The 13,200-nt window shown below is 33.5% G+C and overlaps 2 protein-coding genes across 2 annotated transcripts; both read left to right on the top strand.

Moving 5' to 3' along the window:
• The first annotated feature begins 6,019 nt into the window (after positions 1–6,019).
• LOC106340810 lies at positions 6,020–8,611 on the top strand. Its single transcript, XM_013779644.1, has 3 exons — positions 6,020–6,186; positions 6,448–6,945; positions 8,046–8,611. The coding sequence occupies exons 1-3, from the start codon at positions 6,093–6,095 to the stop codon at positions 8,564–8,566; spliced, it is 1,113 nt and encodes a 370-aa protein (XP_013635098.1). The 5' UTR covers positions 6,020–6,092; the 3' UTR covers positions 8,567–8,611.
• A 1,575-nt stretch (positions 8,612–10,186) lies between these two features.
• On the top strand, positions 10,187–11,891 carry LOC106340887. Its single transcript, XM_013779722.1, has 3 exons — positions 10,187–10,311; positions 10,418–10,915; positions 11,035–11,891. Exons 1-3 carry the CDS (start codon positions 10,218–10,220, stop codon positions 11,556–11,558), a joined length of 1,116 nt encoding a protein of 371 aa, XP_013635176.1. The 5' UTR covers positions 10,187–10,217; the 3' UTR covers positions 11,559–11,891.
• The last annotated feature ends 1,309 nt before the right edge of the window (positions 11,892–13,200 follow it).

Below are 13,200 nucleotides of genomic sequence, written 5' to 3'. Positions count from 1 at the left end.
CTAAACCCTAAATCCTAAACCCTAAACCCTTGAGTGATTTAGTGTTTAGTGATTTTGATTTAGAGTTTAAGATTTATTCTAGAGTTTAAAATTTATCATAGAATTTTGGGTTTACCCAAGGGTTTAGGGTTTAGGATTTAGCGTTTAGGGATTAGGATTTAGGGTTTAATGTTTTGCTGACGACGTTAAAAATATTTTTTTTTTGTAATTACTACTATTTTTTATTTATTTCTTTTTACATTTTAATTTAAAAAAAAATAACATAATTTGACAATATTTTGTTTCATTTTTTAAAAGATATCAAATATTAAATAACACAATCCTATTGGTTGGTGAACCTAAAGGAGGTGCTCAATAATAAGTCTAATTAAAGAGTAATTAAAGAGTCGTTCGGGAGCAGGCGTTATGTGTTTTTTTTCTATTATGAATGAATATGATTGATTTCCAAATTACCACTTAAAAGTAATGTAAGATGCTCTATATATGTAATAATAAACGATTTGTCAAGTCTCGAGTGTTGGTAGAAGACATGTTTTCTCCAATGTCCGGTCAGAACGTCGAAATTAGTCTCTTTTAAATTTTGATGATTATTAATTTATGGAGAGTCAGTCTGAGAATAAAATTAGTGTTCTTCAATTAAAACAGAAAGGGTTTTATTAAAATAGTATATACGGAGTTGTGTCTTTAAGTTTCTGACGTTCCTCTACAAACGACCCAAACATGGGAATTAATGTCGGATACATCAAAACATATGTGTTTATCAATGTGTCTCTAACTACTTTTTTCTTCATCTCTTAAAGTTTTGATAGTTATTGTTGTGTTGATCATTAATTACAAGCTAGAAATTAGATATCACCTTTTTAAAAATATAATATGAGTGCATTACATAGAAAAATTGATTTCTAATCTATATATATACTTCAAATATATATTTGAGTGATTCATAATTTTCTTTTTTGCTAAATGGATACATGATTGTGAATTCAAATGGATACATGATTGTGAATTCCATCACTCTGTATTTGTTAGAGCATCTCTAATCCACCTCTATATTTACCTCTATAATAGCATTTAGAGATAAAATCACTTCAACCATACTTTATTTATTCTTTTAAAATAGAAATTGCTATTTTCACTTCTAAATATAGAAGAAAAATAGCATTCTTCTATAATATATAGAATCATACTTTTTTTTTACAAAATGATCCTTTAAATTTTTACTTTAACAATTATAAACAAAATAAATATTTTTAGTGAAAATTTATTGTTTATATAAATATATAATCATACTTTTTATTTCCATAATAGTTTCTATAAAAATATTAAGTGTAAAAAATATCATAATTTTATGAATGTTACATTAAATTGGGTTAGTTTTCAACTTTCACAAATAAAAAATACTATTTGTAAAAATAGAAAAGAATATATCAAGAATATTCCTTTTTAGAGGAAAAAATAGAAGAATACATTGGAGACAAACTCATCTCTATTATAGAGTTTTCCTATTTTATAAAAAAAAAATAAAGAAATACATCGGAGATGGTCTTACAACATAGATAGTATTCCATATCTAACATCACTCCAAAAACAAGTGAATCTCAAGATCATGAATATGGGGTTTTAAGAAAGACTACATTTACCATATTTAATCATGTTATTGGTAAGAAAAAATGAAGTAAAATAAATACATTACATGTAATGCCTAAAACTATAGTTTATCAACAAATATTCATTTATTTATGCTGCAAAGAATTATATATTATTTTAAAACTTCAAAGAAATAAATATAGTTGGGAGTTAACCAATATGAGCAAATAAAGCTTGAGAATAATAGAAAGAAGAGTGTGGGGGCAAATTGTAGGGCCAAACTTTGTCTGCTCCGATCACCACCCCTCACCCGCCCGTCCCATCATTCTTTAGCAAGTTTTGTTTTCTCAAATCCATGTACCAATTCCAAACCGTATTCAGTTATAAACCACAAACAATCCTGGATTTGGTTTTCATGTGAAATTTCACTAATCATAAAACTGAAAACTTTTATTGAATTTCTTCTTCTCGGTTTGGTAGACTTCTGATTATATAAGCTTCCAGATGAAAACGGTAATTAGCAAGATAAATGGATTATATCACTAAGTTACATGTATTCATGTTTTGGTTTGGTTTTCTACATTTCTATTCGGCTTGGGTTTTTGATCTTTCGTTTTGGTGTAAATCAGATTAAATCTCATAATTTCACTAGATGCATACATATATCACCAGTTAGATAATTTTTAAAAATTCATAACGATCTAATTTTCCATAGATAATCATAATTTATCAGACAAATCATAAGAAGAGGAGCATGAAAAAAGAGAAGACATAATGATGGAAGCACCTAGTTGCTTTAAACTCGTGAAGAAGAAGAGATAAGATATTCTTAAAAAGTCAAATTAGTTGTTTAAAATTTCCATAATTAATTATTAAAGAAAATGTTAATCAATGATTACAATGAGAGCTGAGTCATTAGCAGATGAATGCTTTACCTATCATACTAACTTTCTGCATAATCATTCGTGAATTGCAATTCATGACTTTGCTTTCGAATTCTTAAAATGGAGATCAGGCCGAGATTTATGCTCTCATCATTACAGATTTGTGGGATGTTGTACCAAAAGCATTATTCCCATTTATCAATTAGTACAATTTAGTTATTGTTTTTTGGGGGACATGTACAATTTTACATTCATAAGAGTTCATTTTTATAATAATGAATTCCGGAACCTTTCTTTATAATTCTTACTAGAGCTTGACCCGCACGGATGTGCGGGTTTTATTTTTATCTTTTTATAATTTTTTTAGTGATATTCTTAAAACATATAAGTTATTTAGATATTTTTAGGTTCCTACAAACTTACCCGGATCCGGAAGAATCCAACTTGAACCATGTTCGAAATTTTATAATACCCGAACATAGTTTAACTTTAAATCTAAAAACTCGATATCCATAAATATTGATATGTATCTGAACGAATACATGAATGACCATGTCTAAATGATCTAGTAAACAAATAAAAATAAATTTGTTAACCGGTTTGACTTCTTGTCACTAATGGAGTAATTTCATTTTGACACGTGAAATTATTATGGTTAATACGTAAAATTAAATGACATTGAATTATAATGGTAAATAAAATTAATGAAGTAATTTTGAAAAGTAAAAAAAAGAATGTAAAAACGTGATAAGATCTTGTGCTTATTCCATAAATGTTTATCTAAGTTTTTATGCTTGTTCTTTTATTATAGACGTAAATCAAAGATTTTCTGCTTGTTTTAATATTCTGGATTCTAAATTAATGTAGTTCCTTTATTATAGTCGTGGAAATCACATTTAGGAAAACAATATAGTTCGTTTGAGTTATTAATAATTTGTTTCCTTGTTTGTAGTTCGTTTGAGTTATTTTAAAAAAACAATGAATATGTAGAAAAAACAATCATTTTTAATGTGAGATTAATTTAATTCTTAATGGCATTTGGCTGTAAATATTGTGTAACTTTTAGGGTTATTGTATAAGTGTACTCTTGTTTTAATAGATTAGATATATTATACTATTGCGTAACTTTCTGATGTTTTTATATAATGTTAATGTGTTATAATGGTTGTGACTTGTGAGTGTTTATTTATTTTTACCAGATTCTATTAGGTATTGAAGTTTATGTATAAAATATAACAAATACAAAAGCTTAAAGGAAATGTCAAAGGACATAACTCGGCTGTCCATCTTGTAGTGTACCAAATGGGGCATGTGGAAGGTTGAAGGGAAGCTATCCCCACTTTGTGTTGATTGTTTTCATCATTTTATACATTTATTTTCTATTACTTTTTCAGAAGGAAAGTGATTAAAAATATTGATTGAGACTTTAGCTCTTGCTTTATCGGACACATATCATGACCTTTAGATCATGGTCTGTCCCTCTTATTTTAAGCATTCGTCGACATTTCTTTTGTTTTACTATATCACTTTCAACATTAAATTTCATGATAATGAAAAAAAGGAACAACAAATTATATTTTCAAATTCTAAACCTGAGGGTCATGGATATTCAATTCACCGTTTGTCAAAAACGTTTTAAGAAATCAACTCCGAAACGGAACAAAGTTCGTGGTTTGGGCCTAATTGGATTGAGCTATAAATCCCATGGGCTTACTATAGAAATATTTGCAATTCAAAATAGGAGAGAACTGACGTCTAAAACCACGATGAATCGATGAATGATTGAGTCGTGCTGGTTTCAGAAGGGAGAGGTTTTGAAGCTGATCGATCAACGGATCTTTTGCTTTTTGCGGCCCAAGTAACAAGGTGAGCCCATCCAAGTTGTATATACACTTCCACAATAACAAGGTGAGTATGGCGATCCACGTTCTCGCAATTTCTCCGAATGTATCATATTCAACGTGAATCTCTTGTTGGTTGACAGTTGACGACTATATGGCGCATTGAGCCTAGTGGAAATGCGTTTATAGCGTTCTAATCAACCAACTTCACTCTATAACTACGGTTATTAACATTTTCTGACCAGGTTTGATTCATTGGTCGCTAATTGTAGTACATTGTTATTTTATTAGAAGATGTTGATTTTTCATAGTATTTTTTTGGTGTAAGTTTTTTCATAGTATTGTTAAGGAATTTGTGACAAAACTTTTCTTAAATTTGTAATTATATTTAAAAAGCAAGAACGGTTAGTAAATTTCAAATTTGATAGTTTGTGGCGCGGAAGGGGATGGCTCCTTTACTGATTCATTTTTGATAGAATCTTATTTCATATGATCGAGGGCAAATAAATTTCTAGTTAATCAAAACTTCTAATTCTATGAGTTACACAATGACAGTGTGACACCAACCAGCTGCAGCGTTTTTCAATCTTTTTCATTGCGTGTGTGTGTGTCAACTTTGGGCTGTCTTCCCATGTTCATGTCTAAAGCGATTCCATCTTATAACAATTATGGTTTTGGAAGTCAAATATTAAGTGTGTGGATCCCATCATGTGAGCTCCAAAAAAGTCAACGAGCTATATTATATAAAAGTAAAGTCAACTATGGAGAGATGAACAAGATTCTCTTCCCGTCGCCGGTTTCATCTCAAACTCCGGCTGGTTTCACATGCAGGGCTAACTCAACACATATGTGGAGTCACAACGAGAAATAGGACAACAAATACTGTGTAATATTTGGAATATACATTGTACTTAAAAGGACAGAGGAGCACATATACATGTCATAAATCATAATGTGTATGTGTGTATGCATATGTTGTGGCGACTCGATAATGTATAATATATAACTAAATGAAAGAATCTAGGCACTTTGGAATCATATTCGGTTTTCCAGTCTTTGACTGGGAGAGCAAATCACGCCGACGAACCGACACAAGCCATACTTGGAGGCTCCCACCGTATATACATATTAATTTGCTATACACATGAAATTAATGACATAGCTAGTTGCTAACATTTAATTATCCCAAAAGAACCGAAAAGTTGTCTATAATTTGCTTGAGATTCAAATTTCACATTACATGAACTAAAATTAATTGCTTGCATGTTCATATGAGCATATGATATTTAGAACTTTATGCAAGTTGATAGAACTCTATGGTATTTCTTTGAGAACAAATGTGTAGTCACCGTTTAGCTGAAACAATTATTAACATAGACTACATAATCACAAATTTTACAAATAGACATGGTTGTTTAATACATTATGAAAACAGCGATAAGAAAATTGAAAGTAGTTTGATGAATAACATTATGGACATTACGGCCACACCGCAAACATTGCGGCTTATTTCGTGGGGATAGTCAATGTGCTCTTACTTATCTTCGTTATCACTTTCGTATTAATACGTACGGTGCATCGTTAATTTATATATTTATTCCATCATTTAATATTTCCAATTATTCCGTAAAATTAGTACGTAGGTCAGCTATATATATAGCTCGTAGGAAGTTGTGCATATATCATCACCCATTGTATAATTAGCTCTCTTAACTATACTTTCATATAAGCACACAACTGATAGATTGTTTTCTTGTGTCACATAGCGTAAGAGCTCACAATGTCTCCCGCTATCTCTCTTTGTTTGGCTTTCCTTTTTGCGCTTTGTCATGGTTCTCATAGCCTACCTGCACAGCGAACTCCTCATCTTGATAGTAAGACCATTCTAACTATAGCATTAACTTTCAACATTATATTTGATATGTTAGAGCATGATTAATGGGGGGGAGGGTTCTTAAGGTAAGATTATTAGCGGAATATAAGAAACCGTCTCTTATATTCCGATAAGAACCTCACCTTAAGAACCCCCATTAATCATTCTCTTACGTAACAAATGATTCAAGAGAAAAATATTCTATATTATTAAAGTTTTCACATTATATGAAATGTGAATTTGGCTATCCATGTTCATGCAGCACTTCTCCCTAATGGAAACTTTGAGCAAGTTCCAAACAAATCAAACATGAGAAAGAGGCAAATAATCGGCAAATACTCTCTTCCTCATTGGGAAATCTCCGGCCACGTCGAGTTAGTCTCTGGCGGTCCACAGCCTGGAGGTTTCTACTTTGCGGTGCCACGTGGAGTCCATGCAGCTAGGCTAGGGAACTTAGCATCGATTTCTCAGTATGTGAAAGTGAAGCGTGGCTTGGTCTATTCTCTAACGTTTGGGGTCACGAGGACTTGTGCTCAGGACGAGAACATACGAATCTCTGTTCCCGGTCAGACCAATGAGCTGCCGATCCAAACCCTGTTCAGTACTAACGGTGGAGACACGTACGCTTGGGTTTTCAAGGCAAAGTTTGATGTGGTTAAGGTCACTTTTCATAACCCTGGTGTTCAAGAGTACCCTTCATGTGGTCCTCTCGTTGACGCCGTTGCCATCAAAGAGATTCTTCCTCTTCGGTATACTAGAGGTAATTTAATCAATCATGTCAATTTTGCTATAAAATTGTCCTTGTTGTCAATCTAAAATTGGGTTCAATTTTCATTTTTTATATCTTTCATGTTAATCTACGAAGAATAGTAATGAATGCATAATTTTATTTAGGCTATATTCATTTTCATCCGACGGTGACCTATGTGACTATTCACAACTTGCATGTTGTTATTTGTTTTGGTATCGCATGATTGATTACATCCATTGATCGCAAATCATTATTTCATACTGAAAAAGCTATTTAAATTTTAAATTTATAAAAACTTACAATATATCATAAGTTGCTACAATAAATAAACGAACAAAATTTGGTCACATGTTGCGGAAGAAGTAGATAAACATGGTATTAGAGCAAATACCATTGGTAAAGTTTTCAATTTTTTTTTTGAAAACATAATATTAGTATTTTAATTAGTTTTGTTTAAATAATTAAATTTGATTTTAATTAGATATAAGCTAGTAACATAGTGACAAGTGGAATGAGTATTGAATCCGAAATTCGAAGTGATTTGATTTTTATTGAGTTTCTAGATGAGAATCTAAGAATTTGGTTTATTTTTTGTTAAACTCTAGAATTTCATCTAAAACTATGGAATCTGAAATTTTATTTTATAACTAAGAAATCACATTCAAACATTAAATTAACATTTAAAGCACTTTAAAATCCCCAACTTAAATTTTGTTAAATAACATTGGATTTTAGAATGATTTATGAAATGACAAATTCAATAATACTAGATTTTAATTTTTTTTTTCCAAATTCATGTTTGACTAACAGTGAATTTGTCGTATTAAATCAAATCACTTCAAACTCCTCGTTGAATACACCCATTTATTGTTGTTCTCTCTCCAATTCTCTTTTAAAAATCTTTAAATTATAGTTAGGATATAGACAAGATAACCTCAATTTGGTTCTCTTGTTTTTCATCTACACCAAACCGGTTTAGGAGTTTTGTTGTTTAAAAGCTACTCCATTTTAACCAAAGTTCCCACCTAAATACTTTTGCAGTTTGGTTCTTATCTTACATATTGTTTGATGTTTCATCCGAAAACTTATTTTCTACGTAAATAAACCAGGAAACCTTGTGAAGAACGGCGGATTCGAGATCGGTCCACATGTATTCAACAACTTCTCCACCGGAATCTTAATCCCGGCGAAGGTACAAGATCTCATCTCACCGCTTCCAGGATGGATCATCGAATCCCTAAAACCGGTCAAGTACATCGATAGCCGCCACTTCGAAGTCCCCTCAGGACTCGCCGCGATCGAGCTCGTCGCCGGGAGAGAAAGCGCCATCGCTCAGATCATCCGCACCGTCGCCGGTAGAAACTACATGCTCTCCTTTGCTGTTGGAGACGCACAAAACGGTTGTCACGGATCGATGATGATGGAGGCGTTTGCTGGAAAAGCCGCGTTTAAGCTTCGGTTTGAGTCTAACGGTAAAGGCGCGTTTAAAGTTGGGCGTTTCAGGTTTCGCGCGGATTCTAACCGCACGAGGTTAACGTTCTACAGTGGGTTTTATCATACCAAGCTCCATGATTTTGGACACCTTTGTGGGCCCGTGCTTGACAATGTTAGTGTTGTAATGACACGTTAAAATTTATTTGAGTATAAATTATAATCTAATACTTATATAATAAAATGATATTATCCATTTGTAAGCACATTTCTGTAAACATTTACAAAGTCATGGTTCGGTTTCCAATTACATTTTCTATATTTCTGTAAACGTATTTTAAAAATACAGTTTTATGTTTCTTTGATTCCATGTGTTTTATAATGTTCAACATGTAAAATGTAATATGCAGTGAGAAAGGTTACACGTAAATGACATCTCAAGATTATATATTTTAACATAGCAATAAGACTTTAGCGTCAAAACGTGACCTTCATATTCAAAATCACTATATTTTCTTTTAGTTTGACTTGAAGAGCAAATCATGGCGATGATTAATCAGCGGATCAGACCAGATGTGGACTTCTGGAGCTACCTTTCATATCACTTGTGTACACACATGGCGCATTTATTTTGTAAATCTCGTTCGCTATTTTATTTGATTATACTTTTATTGAGCATGAAGCTTTATTAAACAAAACAAATTACTACGTCGGTTGCAGATAAAAGAACCAAAAAGTTGACCATGTTTTTGCTAGCGTATGACTCCATTACAATACATATAGTTGAATACGTAGTTGACTAAACACAAAACGTCATCCAGATTTCAAAGTTTAAATTTGGTTAACATGTTAAGTAAGTAAGTAAACCAAGTTGTTTTGGTCTAGTGATAAAAGGAGCTCCAGCTGGAGTGTCCGCCCCTGGGTTCGAGTTTTGGCCACTGCGGAATTTACATATGGGATGCAGCATCCGAGACCGAAGACCGTTACACGGTGAGCCACCTGGTGACCTTCAGGTCCATGCTCACTTCGGTCTGTAGTCTGGACCACCACAGTGGAGTCATGATACTCGGTCAAAAAAAACATGTTAAATAATATTCATGGTGCAATAAATATTTCGTGAATAAAACAAAAGCAAAGCTAAGATCAATTGGGTTTTATCTAACTAATGCGAATTAATAAGTCAAGAGTAGATGGAATTAAGTGTTTTTTTTTTTCGCTTTCTTTCCCTTTTCTGAATTCAAAATCTCCCGTGGTAAAAGAAATAAAGAAAGTGCAAACTTCATCAAACATGTTACGTTATTGGTTATAATATAAATGGGGGGTTTTAGATCGCATTACTAATATTCAGCTCAACTGGTGTTGTGATATGTTGCTAATTAATCAAATCATATAAATATTCGATGTGTAATAAATTCGTGTTTGGAAGATTCGTCTCATATTTTCAGCGTCATAGTCCAGCTTCTCATCACTGCACACAAAATACAAAGACTATGTGATATATTCAGTATATTAGTAATATTGGATCTCGTAAGACCGATCAATATAACATGACAGACAATGAGCCACACTATGCGGCTCGTAAGATGCAATCTTCAACGTGGCTCGAGTTTCCGTACACAGCTCTTGTATTATACGTCTGTATACAAAAATAAAACTGTTATATATATTTTTTTAAATAAGCTTAGAACTACTTTATTATATACTTCCGAAAATGTCCATGAAGCTTCTTCGTATTTTCTTGCTTGCTTATTATAATGTGTTACCTATCCTATATATAGCCCCCAAGCCCTTGGGGTAGGTAACACTAACACACTAGAATAAGACTAGCTAGTGTTCTTAACTTATAAAAAATGTCTCTCTATCAGACTCTTTGCTTTCTTCTCATCCTCTCTCTCTGCCATGGTTCTCACAGCGTCCAACCACGTCGGGCTCCTCATCTTGATGGTAAGAAACTCACCATTTTGCATAGTCACTTAACTCGACTCATCCTATGAATTTGAGAATTTGTAACGTTATGGTTTTGTATCTATTTATATATATATATATATAGGGCTTCTCCCAAATGGCAACTTTGAGCACATCCCTCCCAAATCGAACATGAAGGGTCGACAAATAATCGGCGCACACTCTCTCCCTCACTGGGAAATCTCCGGCCACGTGGAGCTAGTCTCCGGTGGGCCTCAGCCCGGAGGATTCCATTTTGCGGTCCCACGTGGGGTCCACGCTGTAAGACTAGGAAGCTTAGCTTCCATCTCTCAAGACGTTAAAGTGAATCGTGGTTTTGTCTACTCTATAACGTTTGGAGCCACTAGGAGTTGCGCTCAGGACGAGAACATCAAAGTCTCTGTGCCGGGTCAGGCCGACGAGCTTCCCATCCAGACCGTGTTTAGCTCAGACGGTGGTGACACTTACGCGTGGGCTTTCATGGCAATGTCGGATGTGGTCAAAATCACTTTCCATAACCCTGGTGTTCAAGAAGACCGTACTTGTGGACCCCTCGTAGATGTTGTCGCTATCAAAGAGATGCTTCCTCTCGGGTACAACAGAGGTACATTACTAAACCAATTAACCGGTTAAGATTATACACTTTTGCGTTTTTGGGTCTGATGTTAGTATGTTACTATAATCACACGGTAACCTAACTTATCTTCTACGTAATAATCATAGGAGGAAACTTAGTGAAAAACGGAGGCTTCGAGATCGGTCCACACGTGTTCGCTAACTACTCTATCGGAATCTTGATTCCGGCAAGAATCCAAGACCTTATCTCTCCACTTCCGGGGTGGATCGTCGAGTCCTTAAAACCGGTGAAGTATATCGACAACCGTCACTTCAAGGTTCCGTCTGGACTCGCCGCCGTTGAGCTTGTTGCCGGAAGAGAAAGTGCAATCGCTCAGATCATCCGTACCGACGCCGGGAAGGCATACATTCTCTCGTTCACGGTGGGAGACGCGCAAAACGGCTGCCACGGGTCGATGACGGTGGAGGCGTTTGCTGGAAAAGAACCGTTTAAGCTTTCTTTCGTGTCGGAAGGTAAGGGAGTTTTCAAAACCGGACATTTTAGGTTTGTTGCGGATTCGGACCGTACTAGGCTAACGTTCTATAGTGCGTTTTATCATACTAAGCTTAATGACTTCGGACATCTTTGTGGACCTGTTCTTGATAGTGTTGTTGTACTCCCAGCCCATTAGAGCAGCATTATCCCTAAAACTCACATTGTGGTTTCTTAAATTTTTTTTTTTTTTTGTCTAACTAAAAAAAAAAAAATTAAAAAACACACCAATTACGGGTCGTTACGTGTCGGTGGAGCCTGCAAACAGTGCAAAGAACCAACAACGATCGATCCTTATCTGAAGCCTTTTGAGACCAGTTTTTATGTTTTCTGTGAGGTCCAAGGGTTAAAAACCCCTTTAATATCCTGAGTTGTTGATGGTCTAACAATTGTGGTTCTTTGCTTCGTTCAAACAAATGTTACGATTAAAAAATAAAATACCATATTTTATTTTACAGTGGGTTTTAATGTATTTATTATACCAATCTCCATGACCCTTCGGACTTCTTTGTGGGTCTGTGCTTGAGGTTGTCCTGGCCAATTATAATTTATTTGAATAATAATTATATTCTCCGTGTGATGTTATCCATTTGTAAGCACATTTTTTAACATTCATAAAGTCCCGTGGTTCGGTTTCCAAAAATCATTTTTGTGTTATCAACTATTACGTGGATGTCCATGTATGTCCATAAATCCATTTTTTTAGAAGATTCTAAACCCTAGTTTGTATTGCTATATATATGTATCGTTGTGTATGAGGCAGTAAAAAGATTAACCAATTCTCTTTTCCTCTTATATTTACAACACGTTATCAGCCCGAAACCCTAACCGTAGAGCAAAAAGTAAAAAACCCTAGCCGTTGAGCAATACCCTAAAACCATTGATGCATCCATCGTAACTCATCCTCAATCATCGAGCCAATACTACTGAGATAAGTTCTCATGATTTATAAATCTGCGGATGATTTATTATTGATCTATTGCTTTGTCCTATATGCCACCAGTAGTTGAAACATGTTTCGTTTTGGGCAAAAGCATATTTTGTTTTCGTTCTGTTTGTTTAGACTTTTAGTATTCATATATTCATGTTTAGTAAAATTATAAGATTGATAAAAATATTCGTTTACAGTACTACTTTACTATCTCACAATATTGTTGTATACTATTGTTTAGATTGCATGTTCTAAAGTGTTGCATGTTTTAAAATTTCAAACCACATTCTATATTTGTATTAATGTATGCTAAACTTTCTTTCACGGTACATGAGCATCGTTCAATTTTTTTATAAATTAATTTAGTAAAATTTCATATACTCCATAAATTAGTGGACTAACCATTATAAAATCGCTATTCTAGAGAGAAATGAAGACAACAAAGGTTCCAAACCTCTTTGACCATCACCATATACTAGCAAATGATGCAACTATGTATTAAAGCAATATTGTTATATTTTTGAATTTTTCTCAAAATCTATGTGTTAACCCCTACGAAAATATTGAGTTTTACGATAAACGCTCTATCTATTAAAGCCTAAACATTTTAGTGTTGTTCTAAAATTTCTAACCACATTCTAAAATTGTATTAATATATATTAAACTCATCGTATATGGAAATCATTATAATTTTCTTTCAATTAATTTAGTAAAACTTCATAATACTCCCTAAATATGTGGAATAACCAATAAAATCGTTATTTTTTTGAAAAACTGGGACAGCAAAGGCTCCAAACCTCTTTCATCATCATCATATATTAGTTCATCATCGTATATTAGTGTAGGATGC

The sequence above is a fragment of the Brassica oleracea genome, chromosome C4 (assembly GCF_000695525.1).
Source record: "Brassica oleracea var. oleracea cultivar TO1000 chromosome C4, BOL, whole genome shotgun sequence".
Lineage (NCBI taxonomy): Eukaryota > Viridiplantae > Streptophyta > Magnoliopsida > Brassicales > Brassicaceae > Brassica > Brassica oleracea.
Note: the sequence above shows the minus strand (reverse complement) of the source record. Positions and strands in the feature narration are given on the sequence as shown.